This window comes from Tetrao urogallus (genome assembly GCF_951394365.1).
Source record: "Tetrao urogallus genome assembly, chromosome: 1".
Taxonomy (NCBI): domain Eukaryota; kingdom Metazoa; phylum Chordata; class Aves; order Galliformes; family Phasianidae; genus Tetrao; species Tetrao urogallus.
In genome coordinates, this window is record NC_136813.1 from 135,275,654 (window position 1) to 135,299,587 (window position 23,934).

General features: G+C 41.0%; 1 protein-coding gene across 9 annotated transcripts in view; it reads left to right on the forward strand.

Annotated features, from left to right (window-relative positions):
• Nucleotides 1-23,934, forward strand: part of BICD1 (BICD cargo adaptor 1) — a gene marked incomplete at both ends in the record, with an annotated part of 165,319 nt that overhangs the window by 62,903 nt on the left and 78,482 nt on the right. For all 9 annotated transcript variants that reach the window (XM_079539612.1, XM_079539613.1, XM_079539615.1 and 6 more), the window contains one exon: nt 21,894-22,106. In XM_079539612.1, the coding sequence (XP_079395738.1) occupies nt 21,894-22,106 (213 nt within the window). The remainder of the gene's footprint in view (nt 1-21,893; nt 22,107-23,934) is intronic.

Below are 23,934 nucleotides of genomic sequence, written 5' to 3' on the forward strand. Positions count from 1 at the left end.
ACGAAGATGATAATATTCTGGAGGCTGTTTGTATTTTAGAGTTTGCTGTGAGATTCTAGAAGTAGATTGCAGTTACAAATAAAATCCTTGATGTGCCAAGGGGTTGTTTTCATAACTGAAAGCAGATAATGAGTTTATAACTGTTAGAAACATGTTTGAAATTTCAGAGCATCTCCTCTATTTAGTTTTCCTCCCTTATGGTTTTAGAAATGATGTCCTTTGGACTTTAGTTGAAACCTAGACATCCTGGAACCAGAATTTACTTTTAGTTGTCTGTATCAGTATCTTAGATGGTTACAAAGCTGCCTAATTCTCCTTCTCAATGAAAAGATGAAGATAGCAATGTGGATAATGACATATGACTTTAAATGTTTGAGGTTCAATCTTTATTCCACTTAATATTAAAGAAAAAAAACCAACCTTGTGTTATAGAGCACTCTGGCATTCTCAGTGTTGGTTGAAATTGTTTAAAAGAAGCAGTTCAGGTTGTTTCTTACAGATATATTAAAACAGGCATCAGCTTTGTTCTGTACAATTAATCAAGCTGTTAAAGATGCTCATGTATGCTGCTGTCTCTGTCCTGTTGTTAGATGAATTGCTACTGCAGTACTATGGGTTCTGGGTGAGCAGCTCTCTTCTCATGAGATGAGTGCTGGATACATCGTTAGTGACAAAACAAGGAATGCAAATATGTGGCCTTTGTAAATTCCATGAACTGTTGTTTTTTCTGAAGTCCAAGCTTATTTGTGGTTCTCATGGTACCATATATTACACATGCTTGAAATTTAACCATCCTTACTTCAGAGCAGCTGTCACAGCAATAGGAATGTTGAAGATACAGAAGTGCCTCTATAGTGTTTGTCTTACAATGCTGAAATTATTTGTTTCTTCTGTTCCCTCTTGTCTCTTGAAGCATATCCTGCTTGTTTGTCTATGGTCTTTGCTGGTACCTTATGTTACATCCTCGCAGCTTGATTGCTTCTGTGCAACTTGGAGATCTGACTTCTGTCATGGACACACAAGCTGGGAAGAAACTTAGTCCAAAGTAATTGATCTTAGCTATCAAGAGACAGAAGCCACAAGTCAAAACCTACTTGCTTAGATGAGGAGCCTGCTTTGAAAAGGAATCAGTTATTCACAATCCTAGTGAAAAACATGATAGAAGTCTGTAGTTGCTACCCTTGGACCTGTCAATGGATTCAGGCTCTTGACAGTATATATATATATATATATATATATATAAAAGTTTGGGTACTGAAAATACTTTTTTTTCTTATCTAATTTCTATGATAAATAAGCTACCCGTGAAAAATAGCTGTGTAGAAACCAGTGGGACCACCCCGATGAAACAGAAATGCATCTATTCTGACCCGTCCTACTAAGTTCATGGCCATTCACAGAATCACAGAATCACCCGGGTTGGAAGGGACCTCAAGGATCATGTAGTTCCAACCCCCCTGCCTAGCAGGGCCACCAAACATACACATTTAGATCAGGTTGCCCAGGACCCCGTCCAACCTGGCCTTGAACACGTCCAGGGACGGGGCATCCACAACCTCCCTGGGCAGCCCGTTCCAGGGCCTAACCACTCTCCTCGTTCTGAATGTCTATTTTTGTTTCAATTACTATTGTACATGAACTTATCTTTCTACAAGTTAAATAAGTGGTCAGGGGAATCCTTGTTACTTCAGCGTTGTCACAATAACCCCCATCTTGAGGATCACCACTACTGGCTATAAGTACACCGTTGTCTGCTGATCTGTCAGTGGTCATTTCAAGGTACTTTCAGAAGACTAATTCATGTTCCTTATTGCATGCAGTGTTTTATCTTAAAAAGCTTCTAGTAAAGTACTGTTATTAACATAAGGGCTTTTTTCTGGTTCAGCAAAAATAATAGGGCAAGCAGCTAGGCCATCATTCACTGTCAGTGTTCTAACAGCTCAGAATCTAATTAGTTTATCTCAAAACTGTTGTTTGTAATAGGGATTTTCCATTTTAAATTCTGAGTACAGAAATGCGGTAAACTTTTTCAGTTTGAAGAATTGGCACTTGACAGTTATGGTACTTAGGGTGAAAGTGTGGATATTTTCTTCAAATCAGGTTATCAGGAAGTTATTTAAGCAGCAGTAAAATTGACTGTAATTTTATGGTTGTGGTTTCTGTCTACTTGGGCCACAGTTGTTTTAATAAAGAATTATAGTAGCATTTCTGTCCTTCCTGCTATGTGATTTACCTTAAAACATTTATGCAGTCTTTCTAAAATACACTGACGAGTCTTTAAAAATACACCATTGCAACATCTAGTGATGATTTATACATACACAAACTATTTTGAAGCTTTTTTTTTTTAAAGAGAGAAACAAGGAATGCAAAGTTTCTGACTTTTTAAGCTCAGTGTTTTCTGTCGTCTCACTAGTGAAGAGCACAGAACTGTTCTTCACAGTCTAAAAAAGTTGCAGTCTCTTGCCATTGCCAGGATTAGTGCTTATACTAACTGTCTTATTTTGTAGAATCATTAAGGTTGGAAAATATCATCCAGTCCAGTCATTAACCCGTCATCACCATGCCCACTAACCATGTCCCTCAGAATCACATCCAGAGGTTTCCTGAACACCTCCACGGTCTCCACCGCTTCCCTGGGGATTTAAAAACAAAACAAAAGCTCTTCTTTCTTGACTGCCCTTATCCAAAGTTCCTTATCAAATTTAAATCAACCAGTTAAAGACAGTAAGCATTAACAAATCCAATTTGATAATTTAAACAGAGGAATCAAAGTATGATAAATTGTATCCCCTATTTCAAGACATGTGGAAATACTTCCTGTTTACACAGTCGTGTAGGAGTGTGGAGAAGGAATTTTGATTCCTTCCCTTTATCAAATCCTACACTCATTGCTTTTCAAATTGAAATTTTGTTACAGTTATTTATCTTAAATCCACAGAAGGCCTTCTGCTCCATTTTTGAGTGGAAACTGACTAGAATTCATCTTTCTAGGAAGCTTCAAAATGACATAAATAAATTACTTATGAGTGCCTGATTTGAAACTAGGTTACAAACAACTTGATGTTTCTAAAGCCCCTGGCCTTTTAAAATTCAAAGAACTCTGAGGTGTAGAAATGTAGTTGCTTTATACCTGAGGCCCTTTGAACCAAACGGGCTATTTTCTTCAGTATTGGAAAACAGCAGGGTGATGATGTTAAAAAGCACGATCGCTGTAGTATCTACTCAGCACATAAAACGAATGTTGATCCATCCCCACCATCCTCCTGAGTACCATATTCCTGTCAGCATGCTATTATTTATTCATATTGAAAGTGGTACCTGTAAGTTTCAGCCACCTAAGAGAAAAATTGTCTTAGTTAATGAATAATTACCTTAGTTAAGTAGCAATAAGGTGTGTTGGTGCACGAAGATAGGTAAAGTGAAAGGAAAGTGGTAATATTGGAAGTTATTCTGAAGTTTACAAGATAGGCGTAAAAGAAACCAACAAACTAACTTGCAGCTCCTGTGTAACTTCTGACTCTCCTCCTGATACATTTTGATGATATCTGATTTTATTTTATTTTTTTTTCAGGAGTTATGTTAATATTGAAGATGAAATATAGGCTTTTGAGGATGGTGACAGTGGTGGTCAGTGTAATTAAGATATTAAAAACTGCTTTCTGCTAACTGAAGTGAACTCAGTAGTTACCAGTATAATACTTTGTGTTAAATTTATATAAAGAGAAAGGTTAATGAGCTTCTTTCAAATGTGTTTTTAAAAGACTAAGAATTTTAAAAGCAGAATAAATCTGAAAGCCACAAGAGACCATTATATTAACTGTTTAATCTGCTGTAAAATGCAGTCTATAAAATTGTAGCCACTTGTTGAACCTAAGATCTTGACTCACGTTGTTGTATCCAAGCTTTACCATCAGTATTCTGACTGGTACCTGGCCTTCAGAAACTTAGGCTGAATACTAGAAATACGTGTTTCTTTTCAGACTGATAGAACAATATGTAAGTGTTTATCAGTATAGACCAGGATGTCAGTATGTTGAAAACTACACAGGCAGTTCTGATGAAAAGGGGAAACCAAGTGGTGTATATGACGTCTTGTTTGGGTACCTTAAAGGCAGCTCAGCTTCTTAGTCGAGATCTGATTTCCTGATTTCATTTTGTTTTCTTTCTTTACTTTTGTATTTTGTATTATGATAGCCATAATGCCTCAGTGATAATTTATTCATTTTGGATTCCCAGATTTCTTAGAGAAGCTGGGAATTCATTTTACTTAGTAATGGTAAAAGGGCACATAAAGTATCTCTCTAAAGTCTCATTATCACCTAATTACAGCAATACTATTGGCACAGGCTTAAACTTGATTCTCTTCAGATTATGAGTTTCCACTTTAATAGTGACCTGTTCAGGTAACCATCATTTTGTGAGATGTAGGCTGTTTACTGCTATCATCCTCTTGATAGGGCTCTATTATATTATATTATTATATTATATTTGGAATGTTGTGGGCTTACCTTAGAAAGTATAGATATTTTTTCAGTGATGGACTGCAAATAACTTGCTACTATATACAAATGTTTCTATAAGACCCAAAATATTAGTTATAGGAGAAGAAGTTGATTTTCTTTTAATCCAAAATTGACTTCACTCATACACAGTTTCATAGCCATGTTCCCACAAATACCTGGACAGATGTGTGTTCAAGTGCTCTGTCAAGGTTTCCTTTTCCTTCTGCTTGCACAGAGAATGAAGAAGTAAAATTGTCATTGTGTCTTTACTTTGGTAGTGTGCTGGTTGAGATGAATGTTTTGTATCCTTTAGGAACTGCAGCTGTGATCAGTTGAGGTCATCCGTACTCTAGTCTATGAACTGCCCTTACATTGTCATTTGAGTGTCTTAGGTGCCAACCCTGTCTCTTTATCAAGCCATGAGGATCAAATCTTCTACCTTCCTGAATTACACATCTTGAGAAATGATGTGAAGATAATCTGATATCTTCTGGAATCTTCTGGTGTTCTCACACCCAGATGTTACCATACATTCCCCTCTGCACCAACTTCAATACTTCACTTATTTTAAAGTTCTCCACAGGTGTAGTTTAACAGGGTGGACACTTGTATACTTAATTGGCTTAGTTTTGCTTCTTGTAATATTCAAAAATGGGATTTCATAAAAACTTTTAAATACAGCACACTGCACAGACTCTTTGAAACTAATGAAAATGCAGGCTGTTCAAGGAGCAGCGATTCTACTTGATTATATACTAACACTTGAAACTTTCTTTTACTTAATAAGAAAGTAAGAAACTTTCAGCTTAGCATTGGTTATTTACCCCGAATGGATTTGGGATCTTTACTAATTAATGGCTTGCTTGCACCTCTGAAACTTGATAAACAAAGTCTCTTTATCAGTTTTATTATATATCTCTACCTCTCAATTTTAATTTAGCTGTATCTCAGTCCACGGTGTGAGTATTCCTTGCCTGACACTCCTTCCTGATGAGCTTCTTGTAGACATTGGTTTGATGCAAATCAATTGCAGTTCCAAACTCTCTGTGGTGGTTTGAAGTAGTTGAGTTGTCACAAGAAACATAATCTTCTTGCTTGACAAACTGCTTCATTTCATTATCTTGTGATGCTGAGTCTCTGTGGCTGCAGTATAGGGTCAACCCACCACTTCATGTACAGTAACAGGGAGATTAAAAAATATTCTGGGAGCTTTTGCTTCTTGCTACTCTATCTCCAGTCTGCTTGAAAGGGACTTTTTTATGTGATACTATACGTTCTGTTTTAAGCTCCACACAATGAAGATTGTTCCCTATTTGTCTGAATTTAAGAAGCAAGTTCAGACTAAATCTGAATTTGCAGGATGCGAAGATCTGTAAGTTCTTACCATCCAGTTAGACAATTTATTTTTAACCATCTTCAAATGTTGGGTAGGTATCACTGAGTTATCAGTAGGAGTATAATTGTAGCAATTGTGGATGAAGAGCAGGTGCATTCAGGAAAGCCTGTGACCTATTAATAAAGCAGTGCTGCTTCTCTTGGGACATCAAAGTGAACTTACAGCAGCATTATTCCACTAAGGGAACTGTAAAAATGAATTTGCTAAGTGATTTGCTGAACACCATTTGGCCCCTCCAATAATCGTAGCATTTTTAGCTACAGCTGGAGATGGTGGAGTTCAAAGATTTGGGGCTCATTCTATTGGATTTGGAACTATTCTGTGTATTTAGAATTCAGACTGTTGTTTTGTTAGTGCTGCAGCAGACTGGAGAGCTGCAGATAATGCAAGGCTGCTGCACGGTGATGTACACCTGCTGCTGGCCTAAATTATTGGTTGTAAACATCAATTGCTCCTCAGCTTCTGCGAGATATATATACTGGCTCTGTGGGATTATGGCTGGACCAGTAATAGGTGTTTTCATTCAGATATTCTCATTTTTAGTTCTTCTGGGCCAGACACTTATTGTCTAATATTGGTGAACCAAAGAAATCCAGTTACATTCAAACTTATTCACAGATATAATTTGGCTAAATCGGCACCAAATCACTATTCCTTGGAAACAAGCTACCCCATATATCTTGTTGTCTTCCTTTCAGTCCATCTTCATTTGAACATAGACAGTCCTTTTCTTTGCTATTTTCTTGCCCTTAACAGCTATAACACCTGGTCCTTCACATGCGCTTTTTATCTGTTCATGAATTGTATCTCTTATTTATGTAATTCTTCTGGTTACTTCTGGTACTTAAGCCTGTTAAATACTGCTTACTCTTGCTTTGGAATTAATTAACCTAAAGGGGTGGTTTGGATTAGGATTTGTTGTTTTCCTGCCCTATTATTACAATTATATAACATTTACTGCTATATTAATCTGATCTCTTCATTATGCACTAATTTCACAGAATCACAGAATGGTTTGGAGTGGAAGAAACCTTAAAGCCCACTCAGTCCCAACTCCTTGCCATGGGTAGGGCTATCACCCAGCAGCTCAGCTGCCCAGGGCCCCCTCCAACCTGGACCTGAGTGCCTCCAGGGATGGGGCACCACAGCTTGTATGGGCAGCTGTGCCAGTGCTGGGTAAAGAGTTTCCTCATGACAACTTGTTTAGTTTAAAGCTCTTGTATGAGCCAGCAGGTTGAAAGCCAACTGTGTTCTAGGCTGCCTTAAAAAAAGGGGTGGCCAGCAGGTCTGGTCTACCCTGAGGTCCCCCTCTACTCGGCTCTTGTGAGGCCCCATCTACAGTACTGCATCCAGATCTGGAGCCCCGCAGTACAAAAGAGGGCCACTAAGATGATCAGTGGGCTGGGGCACCTCTCCTATGAAGAAAGGGTGAGGAAACTGGGATTGTTTAGCTTGGAGAAGGCTCCAGGAAGGCCTCATTGCAGTCTTCCAGTACTTGAAGGGAGCATATAAGCAGGAGGGGTAATGGCTGTTTATGTGGGTGGATAGTGATAGGACGAGGAGGAGTGGTTTTAAACTGAGACAGGGGAGGTTTAGGTTAGATATTAGGAGGAAGTTTTTCACACAGAGGGTGGTGACGCACTGGAACAGGTTGCCCAGGGAGATTGTGGATGCCGCATACCTGGAGAGGCATTCAAGGCCAGGCTGGATTCAAGGCCTGGTCTGGTAGCTGGTGACCCTGCACATAGCAGGGGGGTTGAAACTGAATGATCATTGTGGTCCTTTTCAACCCAGGCCATTCTATGATATGATTCTATCACTATCTGTTTCTGTTAAAATTCAGTCTCCCTTCTAATTATAAACTCCTTTTGAGTACTGGAGGGCTTAAATGAGGGTTTCCCAGAGTCTTCTCCAAGCTTAACAAGCCCAACTCTCTCAGCCTTTCTTCATAGGAGAGGTGCTCCATCCTCTCCTATAATCTTTATGGCTCTCCTCTGGACCCAATCCAACTCCACATTTCTTACCTCAGCTGTATCTTCATCCCACTTATGTAAGTACTCCCAGACCCAATTCTGTTCCTTTGTTTTGTGCTGCCTACAGTCTTCGTTTCTAGTATCCTTTAAAGTCATTCTCAGTCTTTTAATTCCAACTTGTGAGATATCCATTTCTCTTTCTTATTGTTTCTTCCTCATCCTTAAATTTTGCTTGACTTTCTGGTCCTTCATTGTAATAGATTACCATTTAAATAGGCCCTTCTTCATCCTCATTAAAAAAGCATGCAGAAATTCATCTCTTTCTTCCTGTTAAATCATTCAACCCTTCAGATATTAGCTCACTCAGCCTAACTGCTGCTCTCTAGTGGAGACAGTAATCACCTTCAAGAGATGTCTTCATCCTTCATATTCTGTTTGTTTGAAGCTGCCTTCATTGTGACTATTCCTTCTTGTTCTTGAGCATAAATGCAGCTGCAGTTCTCTGCAGTGACTTTTGCGAAGAGCAATAAGAAAAAGAGAGATCTGAGGACCGTATAATATAAAGGCTATCTGATAATACAGTAAAGACCTTAAAGCACTGTAGGACTCATCAATTCCATCCTATTAGCTCATTTTTAGTTATTGGATTAGCTTGCATTTCTGAATTGAGCACAACCCTGTCATCTACTATTCTGCTTGATGAGCAATTTGATTTTGATCTATATTTTACCCTTCCATTGCAAATCACTCATGTCTCCCTGCTCAAGGGCTTAATATAATTTGGTATGGTTCTAACTTGACTGGCATCTAATTTCATTTAAGTAATAATTTGTTCATTTCTGCTTCGCTTATGATCCACATCTCTCTCTGTTTAATAATATGCTCTGGCACAAAGTTTTTGCGTTTGGTTTATTTTGTTTCTAATGGAGTATTCACCATGTTCTTTAGGACTTGCAGAATGTCCTGCTAAATGAGCCATGCTGAATGTTTCCATTTCTAATGTCCCCACTTTCATGGCTGTTACTGGACCTATTCTTCCTGCCAACTTTCTGAAGCTGCTGTTTGTGCATTACTCAATACGTAATCACCGTTCCTGTGATTCCTCTTCTGTCTCTATCGTGACTTGAACAGCAGCCTGTGCTTCAGTTGTTTTTATTTATTTTTTTTCTATTTCATTCTTGTGCCCTTTCTTTAAAAAAGATGGCTACCTGTCTGATCTGCTGAAGCCTCCCAGTTTTGAAAATGTCCTAAAGCAATTCCTCTTCCTTTTTTCTGCTATAGTATTACATTACATTGTGGCATTACACTAACAACCAAACATGAACAGCAATATTTAGATCATATAATTGAAATTCATTTTCCTTTTAACTATATTAGAGCAATACTTCTGTATACATGGAGAGACCAGGATATGAACGAAGAATTCTAGAAGCTCCTTCTGATGGACAAGGGCAATGTGTAGTCTCTTATGACCAGTGTCAATATTGCTCCATTTTTACCACCAGATGGTACAATGTGTGGTGTTTGTTTTCTTTTTATTGTGTTTGTTATACTTTCGCTCAAGAAGGTTCCTGCTTTCTTGCAGCTTGCACTCCTGTTTATCAGCAAACCACTAGCAGTACATCCATGTGACTTACGCCTCGAGTGCAAGTAAGAGTTTGAGATTACCCAGCGCTTGGAGTAAGCACACAACCTGCTGTAGTGTTGTGTGAAACAGATGTGTGTATAGTTGTGACTATTTTCAGTTTTATACTTTGGTTGCTCTCTTTAAAAAAAAATTTTTAGTAAATGTATTTAAAAAAAATTTCCTTTCTTACTTGTATAAATAAACTATGTTATATATTTGATACGTGACCTGAGACAAAAGCCTTTCCCTCAGTGTGTCCCAGCACGCCAAAGGTTGGACACCCATGCGCTACACCGTGTCCCTCATGGCCACTCATTTGAATAGCTCCAGGGAGCAGCTGTGTGCACATGGCAGTAGCAGCTGTGTTTTGGTTAAGAACGAGACTTTCTCAATAGCATGTTCTTTAAAAATATGTATATTTTGTGTTTTAAAACGGATGTAAGCCCTGCTAGAGGTGCCGGGGGGGCGGCCTCTTGCAGGGCTGCGGAGCACGCTGGGTGCTGCCGGCCCTCCTCTTCTTGGGGCGCCGGGGCCCCCCAGCAGAGCGCTTCCTGCCCCGGCCTGGAGCAGAGCGGCTGCAGCTGCGGTGCTGGGCACTGGGCCCTGCTGCCTCGTGCCCCGGCTCCTCGTGGGGCTGCTGCTGCTCCCTGGGGCTGGCTGCGGCAGGGAGCTCGCCAGCACCCCCGTGAAGGACTTGGCTGGATGTGCCGGGGAGCTCCTCGGTGTTGGGACCCTCGGAGCTGCTGGAGGGTGTGGCGCTGGGGCTGCGGGTTCTGCGTGGGGAGAAAGCCGTGCTGCTGTCCTCCTGCCCCTGGGCTGTGCTCTCATCTTCGAGGCCCAGCATCCTCCGGGCGTCCTGGCCGCAGTGGCTGACGATGGCGTCAATGAGCCAGTGGATGATGGGCACGGCGCTGGGACCCACGCTGGGCTCTATGCACTGCACCATGGCATCCCTGTCCAGCCCCTGCTGACACAGGCAGCATAGGAACAGGCTCTCGGTAGACCTGACCTGCCACCACGGGAACCCGGGGATGGCGGAGAGCTTCTGGTGCAGGCCGGGCAGCACGGGGTCGAGGATGTGGCGTTGCTCCCTGAATGCTGCCGCCCACTGCTGCGGCAGGAGGCCGCCCACAGTTGCCCTCATCTCTGGCCCTGCAGCCCTGTGCTGCGGCGGCGCAGAGGATGGAGCGTGTGCCGCAGTGCCGTTGGGGTGGGTGATGCTGCCGTGGTGGAATTCGGCAGGGACTGGCACTGCGGGTGGGGAGACAACGCACTCGATGTGATGTTGGTCTCCCCACACGGAGACCTTGATGGTCCTCATGGCCGTCCTGCAGAGCGGGCAGCTGGATTTCAGTATGGCCCACCGCTGGATGCAGCCGAGGCAGAACTGATGGTTGCATGGTGTTGCGTACGCAACATCCTGTCGTGCCTCACAACAGACGGGACATGTCCATACCTCCGCTGCGGCCATGGTCTTCTGGCTGCTGCACGTGAGGAGAGCGTTGGGTGACGAACTGCCCTCCTTCACGGGTGCTGCAGCGCTGGTGTCACGCACTGCAAGAGGAAGAGAGGTCACAGTCACTCGTGGTCCCAGGGAGCGCCGAGGAAAGGCCCCGTTTCCTCAGCAGGAAGCCCTCCTGGCCTCGCAGCTGGGCTGTCCTGTGCTCCCCCAGTAGCACGGGGCCAGGCACGCCAGGGATGTGTCCCTTCACCACTCACCTCCGCTGCTGCGGGTACGTCCTGCGGGGCCCTGGCTGCCTGCACTGGGCAGGGCCAGGGAAACACGAACGATGCTGTGAGGACAGGCACTGGGAACTGCTGGATGCAGCCACAGGCACGGCCCAGCACAGCCAAATCCTTGCTCGCCTTCCAAACCTCGCAAAGCTGCTCAGCAGGAAGCCAGGAACGAGCCAGACTGAGGCAGGCTCTGCTAACGTCCGGATAGAAGCAGTGAAGGCCATGCAGTCACAATCTGTTGCCCGGTGATGGCTCAGCCCGCTTGCTCAGTGACATCATTTGGGTTGGAAAAGATCTCTGAGGTCATCGAGGCCAGCCGTTAACTGAACTCTGCCAGGTCTGCCACTAAACCAGATGCGTCCAACCCATGGCCTGGACAGCAAGTAGCGTGACCCCACTTGACTGCTAACCTTTAACACCTTTACTGTGTGATTTGTAGTGGTGTTTTTCATGAGTGAAACGCTCAAATGTTTTAATAAAAAATAAGCATAAAACTACATTTTGTTATTTACATACATTCACTGTTCTTCATTTGTACCAATCTTCTCTTAACTTCTGAGGAGTCTCTTAAAAACGGTTGGAAATCATGAAAACATTTGTAGAAGGCATCAGCGTTGGGTTTCTGGTGCTGTAACCATGCCAATGGCTGTTGTGCTTGCACTGAGCTCCATTACTCTGTAAGTTGGATGTTCTGAGGCACATGAAGGCTTCCTTTTAGTAAGGAAAGTTCTGGCTTCCAATGCTGTGACAGATTTAGCTTGCAAGCTCAGCGCCCCCGTGCTGAACGGAGCCCTCTCCTGCCCGTGCTGCTGCTGCCATGCTCTTCAGGAGCGTGGCGGCCATTGTGGGAGTTAGGGAGCCTTTCTGTGCCATGGAAAGTGCTGTAGTGAAATGTAATGGTGGGACTGGACTATTGTCCCTTTCTTATATGAGGCTGGCACATAGTAGCCTGATCTGCTGCATTGACAGACGTAGAAATCATCGAATGAGATCATATGAAAGAATGGTTTGGGTTGGAAGGGATCTCAAAGCTCACCCAGTTCTAACCCCCTGCCATGGGCAGGGCTGCCACCCAGCAGCAGCTCAGGCTGCCCAGGGCCCCTTCCAACACTGCTCTGAATGCAGTCAGGGTGGGGCACTCACAGCTTCTCTGGGCAGCTGTGCCAGAGCCTCACTGCCCTCTGGGTAAAGAATTTCCTCATGACATGTAATCTAAATCTTTGCAGTTTCAGTTTAAAACCGTTCCCCCCTGTCCTGTTGCCGTCAGATCATGTAAGAATGCTTTAGCCATCATTTTTATAGGCTCGCATCAGGTACTGAACGCACTTATGTTAAACACAGACAATGGGGCATGGTCTGCCTTCTTCTGTTCAAAACAGGTTGCTTTAGGCACCTGTGGTGTGACTGCAGGGCTGCTCAGCAGAGTGCCAGTCCGCCATCTTGCACAACTCTGTGTGTTAGGTGAGTCCAGCGTATGAGCTGGCAGCTCTTCAGTGAAGCCTACCTTTGAAGAGAACTGAGTGTTTTGTAATTTGTGTTTCTTGTTCATACCTTTACATACCTTTGTTTGGAGTTTTTTCCACCAGAAATTGGTGGTAGCTCATGTAAATGCCTGAAGCAGCAGAAATGTGTGAATATTCTTTCATCCTCTTTAAACTTTGAGCGTAGAAATAATTGTTCTCAAAGCTAGCATGGTCCCACAGCAGCTTATGTACTTCAGATCCAGGAGCTGGAACATGCATCTCTTCCCTTGCACTCAGTTCTCTAATCCTGTTGTTCTGAGTCCAACTGTGGTTGCCACATGCTGACATTAAGTATGTTGTGTGACCAAAGGAGAGATTCTCATGAATGACCTGTGACATGGTCAAGACTGGGGTGCTGTCGATTTACAGATGGAATTGGAAGCCATAGAAATAGCAATAGAAATAACAAACTAGAACAAACGTAATAACATACAAATTAAAAACTTGAAGTGCTTGTGAAGTCATAGAGGCATCTGTATAGACACTGGTGCAAATTTTTATGCTGTCTTATAGTTCATTAATAATCATTTTGTTAATAGAAATAATTTTATTGTCGCCCAGACTCATTTTAAATGGAACTGCTTTTAAATTACTGGTGTAAAACTAATTAGTTATGTTGTAGATAAGTGGTTTTGTTGCAAGCTTCCCTTTTCTTGTATTTTCTGTGCCTGGAGGGTATTTTTCGTAAGGGAATTTAAATCCTCATCTCGAGTGCTGTTGAAGGCATTTAAATGGAAATTCTTGTTCACCCTGCTTTTACTGGATTGCTGATGAACAATGGGGGCTAGTACTGAGTTTCATTTTCATGGTAGTGCTTTCTTCTTGTTGTCTGTAAATGTTTCCTGAAACATTTAAGAATAATTTCATTCCTTATTAAATAAAATAAAATAAAATAAAATAAAATAAAATAAAATAAAATAAAAATAGTATGGCTGCCTGCAGCCTCATACTGTGGCATATCGATTGAAATCAGCACAGTACATACTAGCACTGCAGAAGGATGATCATGCTTGTAGCTGAGTTGAATGTAAATGCCATTTTCCCCAGGACTTTCAGAAGGCTTTGCTGATTGGTAACCAGTATAAGAATTTCTGCTGGCCTGTAGACGTCTGTGGCGTGCATGCTTTTACTCAAATCTTTCCTGGGAAAAAGGCTATGAATTGTTTACCTTTGTGCTACAGTTCTGCATGTGTAGCAGCCAGGGTATTACGTGTGTTTTTCATGTGTCTGATCTCCTCAGTAGTTCTGACATAGATAAAACCTCTAGCACATTGGTACACAAATCTTTTTTGCAAGGTAAATATTTCATGCAGATATTAACTTATGTAACTTTACCATTGCACCAAAACTTGCATTACTTTTATTACATTAGGTAGTATGGATATACTGGTATCTGGGAATAAAATCAAATGCTTTTTGCCTTTATGAAATAAGAAAATAGCTTTTTAAGGTAGCATTTATGGATTTATCATAATTACCTTTGCTGTGCTCCTAACTATAACATACTGTTACATAGTTGTATGTGTGACTGTCTCAAGTCATGAATTGGTGCAGGATAACCATTCTGTTCACTGTATTGCAGATGCTTTCATCTGCGTTTTCAAATGGGAGGCTGAACAGTTTCCTGAAGAACACATCATGTCTTTTCAGAAGAGCATACACTGTCCTATAAAGTTTGGTTTTCACCCTTTTTATAAGGCTGTCCAATCTCATGAGGACATGTAGGGAAACCTCAATTAGTCAGCTTACTTCAAAGTGTATATAAAACATTTAGCACTTTTTCTGCAAGATGAGCGTTTGGAATAGCAGGCATATTGTTAATTTTTATTTTCTCATTTTATTTATTTACTTTTTAAATAAAAATAAAAAGACAATATTGTGTGACATGGAGGCTAAAACCGATCATCTCCTTGAGTATTGAGATTAAGAAATGACCCATGCCTGGATGGTTGCTTGGCTATGATTGAATTCTGATCAGTTCTTTTGTATTCTTTGTTCATTGTTGAAAGAGAAATTAGTGATGGCATCCAGCATCTTTCTGTTTTGTGCCTGTCTGTAGGAGTGTTCAGCATCCCGTTTTCCTGAAAACAGGAGGAATTAGACAAATGGGATACTTCTGTAACTGTAAAATGAGCTGTTTTCAGTTTACGTGACAAACCAAAAGTTCATTCTCTGTTGTTTCCCCCCTTTCCCTCCATGTGCCCATGCTGATTCAGCCTGTATTCTCAATCTGTTTCCAAGTCTCCAATCTGCTTGCCTCTGTGGGCTGTCTGTTGTTGTGCATGTACTATCCTTACAATACCTATGAATTAATTCCCTAGTTCTTGCACCATTTTGACTAAATATACATCTCTGTTTGTTTTTATTGCAATATGCCTATTATTTGCTTTTCAGGACTTTCATCACTTCAGTATTAGATTCCAAAAGGAAACTTTTTTATCTCTGTCAGTTAAATGCACAGCAGAAGGCATGCAAACTGCATAAAGATTTAATCTGAAGTATGGATAAATTTTAGTGGCATAGAACTTTCCCACTTTCTTAGCAAATGAATATAATGTGACATTGGTCAACCCATCAGTCACTTCTGGAAGCACATCATTATTTGTTCTTCACATTGCAAAGCTGCCAACACACACAAGTCAGGTTTGGGTTCTGCATTACCTGCTGTAATCTTCAAGGATAAATCATGATCCTTGTCCAAGATGCTGGACAATCCATGTATACAAAGAGCAAGGAGCACAGAGTAACAAATAGGCAAGTGATCAGAATTTAGCACTGAGCATGTGCCTGTGGGAAAGCCCATGGAAGAAATGTTCCCGGTAAGGCTGAATGCTGGTTTGGCTTTAGTAACTAAGAAACTGTTCCTTTCAGAATGACTGCTTCCAGCATTCAGATCACAGAATGACTGAGACTGGACAGGACCTCTGGAGGTCATCACTGAAACAGGTTGCCCAGAGGGGTGGTGGATGCCCTGTCCCCGCTGATACTTAAAGTCAGGCTGGACGGGGCTCTGAGCATCCTGATCTACCTGTGGGTGTCCCTGTTCACTGCAGGGAATAGGGACAAGATAACCTTTTTGGACAAGATAACCTTTAAGGGATTCCTTCCAACTCAAACAATTCTGTGATTCTGTGATCAGCCTCCCTGCTCAAGCAGGGGCACCCAGAGCAGGCTACCAAGATGAGCAGGGTGTGAAATACTGGAAGTAATTTTTAAAGAGAATTCATCTAAATGGAGCATCAGTGCATCTGCCACCACATTGCATCTTATGGAGCTGCATACCAGCTGATTTTGAAGAGCCTGCTTAGCTGCTTCATCTCTTTGTCCTGCTAAGCCTGGCATAGAGAGAATTTCAGTACAGGCCTCTCTCTGCAACTGATGGCTCCTTAGCAAAAAAATGTTACACAATCTTGAGCTTGGGTGAATGAATAGTGAAGAAAGATCTAAGATATATACTAAGCTTAAAAGATTTTTTTTAATTTTTTTTTTTTTTTTGAAAGACAGATGCAGAACTGCAATTGATTAAGGAACTATTAAGTAATAAGTGGGTTTTCGAGCGGTGCCACAAAGTGAGAGCTGTCCCCAAAAGTAACCCCAGGAAGGCTTCTCTAGCAAAGATTTCCACCTGTGTTATCAGACTGAAGTTTGCTTTCAAAATATGCTTCCCTCCCAACCTGCTTTCCCCTTGCTTTTGTGTTAGGGATGTGGAAACAACATAATGCATTTCACTTTGCAGCAAGTGAGCAGCTGAAACAGGTAATCATTTGAACAAGTTCAATGCTGCTGCATTATGTATCAGGGAAACTACATTAAGTGTCAAAGTCATACAGGTAGGCTGCCTGCTCATCCTGATAGCAGTCAAGTCATGTTTTGTTGCCTGCTAATCATCACACACCAGAAGGCTAAGTTTCTACACAGAATTCTTGCCTCAGGACATGGCTAGTAAAATTAAAAGTGAAACTCAGAAATAGCATCCTTCATTATATACTTCTGTTTTTAGCTGATTTTCTATGTAAGTGTTGCTTTCTACACCCAAATTAAATTTGTAGCTTCTCTTCTCCTCTCTTGCTTTTCTTTTCTTTTTTTTTTTTTGAAGTTCCACATGTAATTTTCATTGCACAGGGATCATTTCATCTCACTGACTATATACTAGCTATTTATTGCTGTTTATACTTGATGTAAATATTCTCTATGGTGTTTTGATCAGTTGGATTTTTCTATTGCCCTTTTATAAATCTGTGCCCATTTTATTTATTTCATGCCAGTTTGCTTCTGTCAGTGGAATTTCCATCTAGAATTGTCCTGAGTTCAATCACAGATGACCTTTTCCTCAGGCCTTTCTCTGTGAATCAGACTGACCTCTTTCCTGTGCACATCCACTGCCATTATCCTTTATAATGCACTCAAATGTTGAGCATTGCTTAAATCTCATCATTTCATAGTTGTCAAAGCTCAAATTTTAAGAAGTCTCAGTTCTCCATATACACATAGTACAATTACATAATACAACTTTCAGGTCTAAGAGTAAAAATGGAGTGTTCAATGGCATCTTGTAACTCAACTTTTATGATGATCTTGAAATAAGTGAATCTCCTAACTCAGTCAGTGGCATCCTTTCAAGCAAAGTCTTGAGAATTGTGGTGGGAGTAGTGTGATATAAAATTCAGACTGTTAGGGTAGTCTTTGTCAGAATAAGCGTGCCTCAGTCTTTGTAGCTGACTTCAGTTGTTGAGCCTGTGCTGGGAAGAGGTTCTCCAGGAAATAGAAGCCATGAAGGGTTTTATGCATAGATCTATACAGCCTTGACCAGTCACAGTTCAAATTCGGGTGATGATGCGCTTTGTCAAAAAATGTGCCTTGTGATTGATGAAACTAAGAGCCAGCAAGGGACTAGTGGTAGCTTCTAAGTGGCTTTCATGAGGAGTCACACCAAGCAAGGCAGCACTGTGCTAACAACTACTACAGTAATTAATCTATCTGTGACATGCACTACAGTCCAAAAACAAACAGAAACAACACGAATGAATTAGCTGGGCACCACACCTGCCCAGGTATTGATAGTGATGGTGGGAGACTGCCGTGGCTGTGTCGGCTCTTCAGGCTACATTCATGCTGGATGGCTGGGCCCAAAGAGTTGTGGCCAATGGAATTAAATCCAGTTGGCAGCCAGTCATGAGCAGTGTCACCCAAGGCTCGGTACTGGTGCTACTTCTATTTAACATCTTTATTAGTGATCTTGATGATGGGATCGAGTGCATTGAGTGCACCCTCAGTAAGTTTGTAGATGACACCAAGTTGGGAGGGAGTGTTGATCTGCCTGAGAGGAGAAAGGCACTACAGAGGGACCTGGATAGAATGGGTCGATGGGCCAAGGTAAACTGTATGAGTTTCACTAGGGCCAAGTGTCACGTCCTGCATTTTGGTCACCACAACCCCAGGCAACTCTACAGGCTTGGGGAGGAATGCCTGGAAAGCTGCCTGATGAAAAGGGACCTTGGTGTACTGATGGACAGTTGGCTGAATATGAGCCAGCAGTGTGCCCAGGTGGCCAAGAAGACCAAGCATCCTGGCTTGTATCAGAAATGGTGTGGTGAGCTGGTCTAGGGAAGTAATCCTGTCCCTGAACTTGGCATTGGTGAGGTCTCACCTTGAATACTGTGCTCGGTTTTGGGCACCTCAGTACAGAAAGGACATAGAGGTGCTGGAGCAGGTCCAAAGAAGGGCAGTAAGGCTTGTGAAGGCCTTGGAGATACGCCCTATGAGGAGAGACTGAAGGACCTGGCGCTATTTAGTGTGGGGAAAAGGAGGCTGAAGGGAGACCTTAGTCTCTTCCGGTATCTGAAAGGTGCTTACAGCGAGAGCAGGGTTGGTCTCTTCTCACTGGTGACAGGTGACAGGATGAGAGGAAACGGCCTCAAGTTGCACCAGGGTAAGTTTATGTTGGATATCAGGAAACATTTCTTTACAGAAAAGGTTGTTAAGCCCTGGGATAGGCTCCTCAGGGAGGTGGTTGAGTCACCATCCCTAGATGTGTTTAAAACCATTTGGATGTAGCGCTCAGGGACATGGAGGGCTGTTAGGGTATTATGGTTAGGTTATGGTCAGACTTGATGATCTTTGTGGTCTTTTCTAACCTGAATCATTCTATGGCTGCTCATGTGTGAGGTGTGCTGTCACATCCATGCCTGGCAACTGGTCCTCTTTGGAAGGCAGTTGTTTCTGTTAGAAAGCTGTTGACCTGGAAAGTTTTTAAGGTGGCTAACTTTTCACACTGTGAAGAAGCAAGGATTCCACCAGATGAGGAGTTGGACTTGATGATCCTTATGGGTCCCTTCCAACTTGGGATATTCTGTGATGGTTTCAGTGAAGTCAGTATGCACAGTAAATAGAAATATCTGTATCATAATAAGGCCATAAAGTTTTATAAATTAGTAAGCGTATTAAACAAATTACTTAAATATAAAAATCAAAGTAGAATAAATGTCTGGCTACTAGCTGAAAAATGCAAAAAATATGCAACTGTGCAAAAAAACCCTATTGTTTTTGGCTTAACTTAAAAGGAAGGAATCTTGTGGATGTATACAAATGGATATGCTGGGAAAGTTTAAACTTTTTGTCATTGTATACAGACCATGAAGAACAGAAGCAGCATTTGAATTAAAAGACACCTTGCGTTATTCTCCATGCTGCATGGATTTGCATAATTTCCATTGATATGTAAAAAGAACTGTGCTTTCTTCCTTTTCATCCTCAAACTTTTAACATATTGACAGCAATTTTATAAATAAACTGGATAATATAATATACAGTAATGTTCCATATGAGTTTCAGAGGAAAAATCTTTAAGTTTTTAAAGCATTAAGTACACAATAGTTTTCTCTTAAACTAATGTAAATTGCATTTGAAATGTTGAGAATTCAGTGATGTTTTTATGCACTGTGTCGGTATTACAACTGCACTTTCTTCTTTATGTGAGGTTCATGTCTGTCAGACGCAAAGATTCAGGGTGTGGGGTGAGAATGTACTTTGTAAGAGCAAATGCATAGCACACAGTGTGTTGTAGCATTGAAGTTCATCACAGAAGTCCAAAACAGAGTCAGTTCGATTCATACTTGCTTTTTAGACATTTGGCAGAACAGTTGATCAAATCAAATGATTTACCATAAGTAAAAGAACAAATAGAAAGTTCTGATACTGTGCAAATGGAATACTGTGTATTTGCTAATCTGCTGGGAAGCTCGTGTGTTTTTGGCAGTCATTTGTCCGATCCTTCTTTTAGGAATAAAGGTTTATTCTTAAGATTACAGGAAAAGAGAATTGTAGAGCAATGCCTGGTTAATTACTGGTGTTTCCATTTCTCTGAGGCTCTATATGCTAATAGGAAAGCGTCCATAGTACTACTACAGCCATATGCCAAAGAAATGTTTTGATTTTCATGTATAGAATGTGGTTAAATAGTTGTCTAACTAAATCTTTTGCTGTCCTAAGTTCTGTTGGTGCCCCGAGCTGTTTAGTAAATGGAGCAGAAGATTTTATTTATTTTTTCAAATCAAAATGGAACTTGGCCCAAAATAAAGACAAGTCGAATTTCTGAGAACTAGACATCCAGCCACCTTCCCCAATATCCGTATTCTTTACCATTCTTAGACATTACAGATGCTAATGTACTCCCTCACTAAATTTGAGGAAAATGTAGTATGTGCCTGAAAGGTCATCAGTGATGTCTGCTGGTTTTTATCCTTTTTTTTTTTTTAACCATAGCCCACTGGTAGAAGGAGCTCCAACTCCCATTTCTTTGTGAGCTTCTCCAGCCCTGGCAATCTTACTTGCTGTTCTGTGCTTTGGTTTTTCCCTTGGATGCATGTCCTTTGCATTTGTCCCATAGGGTATCTATTATACTGGAACTTTTTGCTTAGGTCTCAAATTAAGAACAGTGAGCCATTGAATATAATCATGTTTTGTAAGATAAAATTTATTAGCAGTGTTCCTGAAAGCCATCCTATGTTTACAGACAGGGTGACTGAATCAGTGTTTAACAGTCTCATTAAATTCAATTTCTTGTTATTGGGAAAATCCTATTCAGCAAATTGCTGATGCTTGCTATTTCAGTCACTTGCAGTCTTTGGAGAAGACAGCTGGGTTAATACATTATTGAATATTTTTAGAATCCTTTAATGCTGAGTTCACAGAAATCTCCAAGTAGACTAAATAGCAGGAAAGTTTTTTTGAACAGTTTTGCTTTGAAGTTTCTAAGGGGCTGCTGCAGTGCCAGTAAAACTTAGTTCTGAAGGCTATAAATAACAAGAAAACAATGATTTCCATTGGCAAGCAGATCTTAATGATGGGAAGGCAAAGGAGGCCCTGGGTACAGCAGGTGCAAACATGTACTAAACATTATGATTTACTGGATCTGGGCAGAAGTTAGATTTTCAGGGAGAATTTTCCTCTGAATGAAAAGATAATAGAGTGACTTAAGAGACATAATACCTCCTGCATTGGAAAAAAAAAAATATTTCAATGCAAATACACTTTCTTTGAGTTAAGATAGATGAGAGACCTTTTTCCTGTGTTGGGTTAGATCCGGGATATAAGATGCCTTGTTTTATTTTCTGAAATTGCCAGTTAGACCATATGGTTAATGAAGTTATAGGAAGCCTTTTTATTCATATTATGAGGTCAGCTACTCTCAGAAAAGAACACAGAAGATGGAAAATGATTGAGAAATTTGGAAAGACTTGAAGTTGTTTGGACTCTTTAAAACAAAACATGACTTATTTTGCAGAGTGAGAGAAGAAAGGAATTGACGAATACCAGTTGGCCTCATTTAGAACAGTTAAAATGGGCAGTAATTAACAGCTAGTTAGCTGTACACCATCTTGATCTCAGTGGAGACTGCCTGGATAGGGGCCATAAATCCATACTGCAAATGAGAACTGCTTCAAGATGCTTCATTTAGCTAAATGAGATGGTAGCCCTCAGCTGCTAGGAAACTGTGAGGGCAGTATTTATTAGGTCAGAGTTTGGGACTCACCGATCTATTTCGTTCCCTCTGGCTATGCAGGTGTTCATTACTGTTGACAACTTTTGTAGAGCTTCAGCAGTTTAATAGTATGCTCTGTTTTCCTTTTGTAGGCATTTGGACAGTCTTTCTCAATTCACCGCAAAGTAGCTGAAGATGGGGAAACACGAGAAGAGACTCTACTCCAGGAATCTGCATCAAAAGAAGCTTATTACCTGGGGAAGATTTTGGAGATGCAGAACGAGCTGAAGCAGAGCAAGGCGGTGGTCACCAACGTTCAGGCAGAGAATGAGAGACTCACTGCTATTGTCCAAGACTTGAAAGAGGTAAATGGGTGTGTGGAAGCAGCAAGGGAGTGATTTTCTTGGAGTTTCTTGCATTGTTGGTTACTGAATCATGAAAATGCTACGTAACGTGAAAATATTCACCTTCCTACCAGTGTGTGATCCTCCTGCAGGCCTGCCAGCTTGAGAGAGCTGTGGTATAGAAAGGGAAAAAAAGGAACTCTTATTATGATTTTTAAACAACAATACCCACTTCAGGCAGCTATAATTTTCTAAGTGCTCAGCATTTGGTTTGTATTTTATAGTGCCTACATGAAAGTGCAATTTATGTAGCTTTTTCTTAAAAAAAAAAACCACCTTCTGATATTCATACAATTCCTTTTTTTTTTTTTTTTCCCTCACCACCTGTATTGTTACGTGGGTATTTTTTGGAATTGCTTGCATTAGATAAAGCTTTCAGCAGTCTTCTTAAAAATCAAAATGCGTGCATGCTCACGTTCAGAAAATAGGCAACGCTGCACACTTTTCTTTTATTCATCAGCTTTCGCATCCATCCATCCACTCATTTAAGTCTAGATTGTTCTGTTGCATACCTCTCCAGTTTCAGTTCTCTATGTCGAGCAGCAATGTGCTTGGGGGAAGGCAGCACATAGTAGTAGCCCCACATCTTCCCTGTTTCCTTGTAAATACTTGGATATGCAGGCTCCCCACTATCCAGCTGCAAGAAAAGACCTTTCTTGGGCCATTTTGGAGGACTCTTCCTCCATGTGAACTTAACAAAGATTAAATGTTTTCTATAGTTGAGTGGAGTGGCATCCTCTTAACATACAGTAACCCCTTGGACTGGATCCTTTACTGTAGGTTTAAAGATCATTGCACACAAAAGGATGAAGCATTCTTATTTAATTGTTGTACTGAAGTTGCACATAGTACAAGTTGGATTTCAGTAAGAAATAGATACACGATAATTAATACCATGTATTTATTTCCAGTATTCAAGTGAAATATGTGATTATAATTGCTGTCTCAGTTGTTAACAAAAAAAAAGAAGGAAAATCAAGTTTATACTCACCCTAAAATCATATCCTACAAGATCTGTATGTGTAGCCAGCTGTATGCTTACCATGCTTGGGTAAAGCTCAGAGGAGAGCAGGATCCTTCTAAGCTGGCTTCAGTCACAAACAACCAAGTCAGAGGATATGTGTTTGTACTTGTTTCCTTCCTCAGGGGTCTCCTCCGGTTCCTTCAAATGCAAAACTCCCATTTTCTGACATGATTATTGATCTGTAAGTTATTCAGAAGGCAGTTTCAATACCTCTCCTCCCTAGAATATTGATTGTCCTCATCTCTTTGGAGATAATAGCAACCCTTAGTGTGAGACCAGCTGCAGTTATTTCCTGTTCCAGTGAAAAATAGAAACAAGCCCTGGTAGTTAATTAAAGTGTAGGGCAATAATTTGCTTGACTTCAAAACAGTCTGATAAACTATTCATTTATTTGTGATATTGGACTACAAGTATAAAGTCCTTTACTGTGCTGAACTTTGTATTTTGTGGGACTACAATCAGAGTATTTAAACATAAATAGGATTAGTGTCTTCATTACTGAGCTTACACCAGACACTGTTGATGATTAATTATTTCAATATAGTAATATATAGAAGGTGATTGATACTACCATGGGCTGTTAGGCATCTCATCACACTGAATTACATTTGTATTTCACCCTGTGTTCAGAGATACTATCCTTGTACCAAGCTCAGTCCAATCATATAAATCCTAAGTCAGTAACATCCAAGTGGCCACAGGAAGGAGGTTCCCTTCTGAAATATGTCCATTTAGATCTGAGTACTGCTAACAGGCAGTGCACAG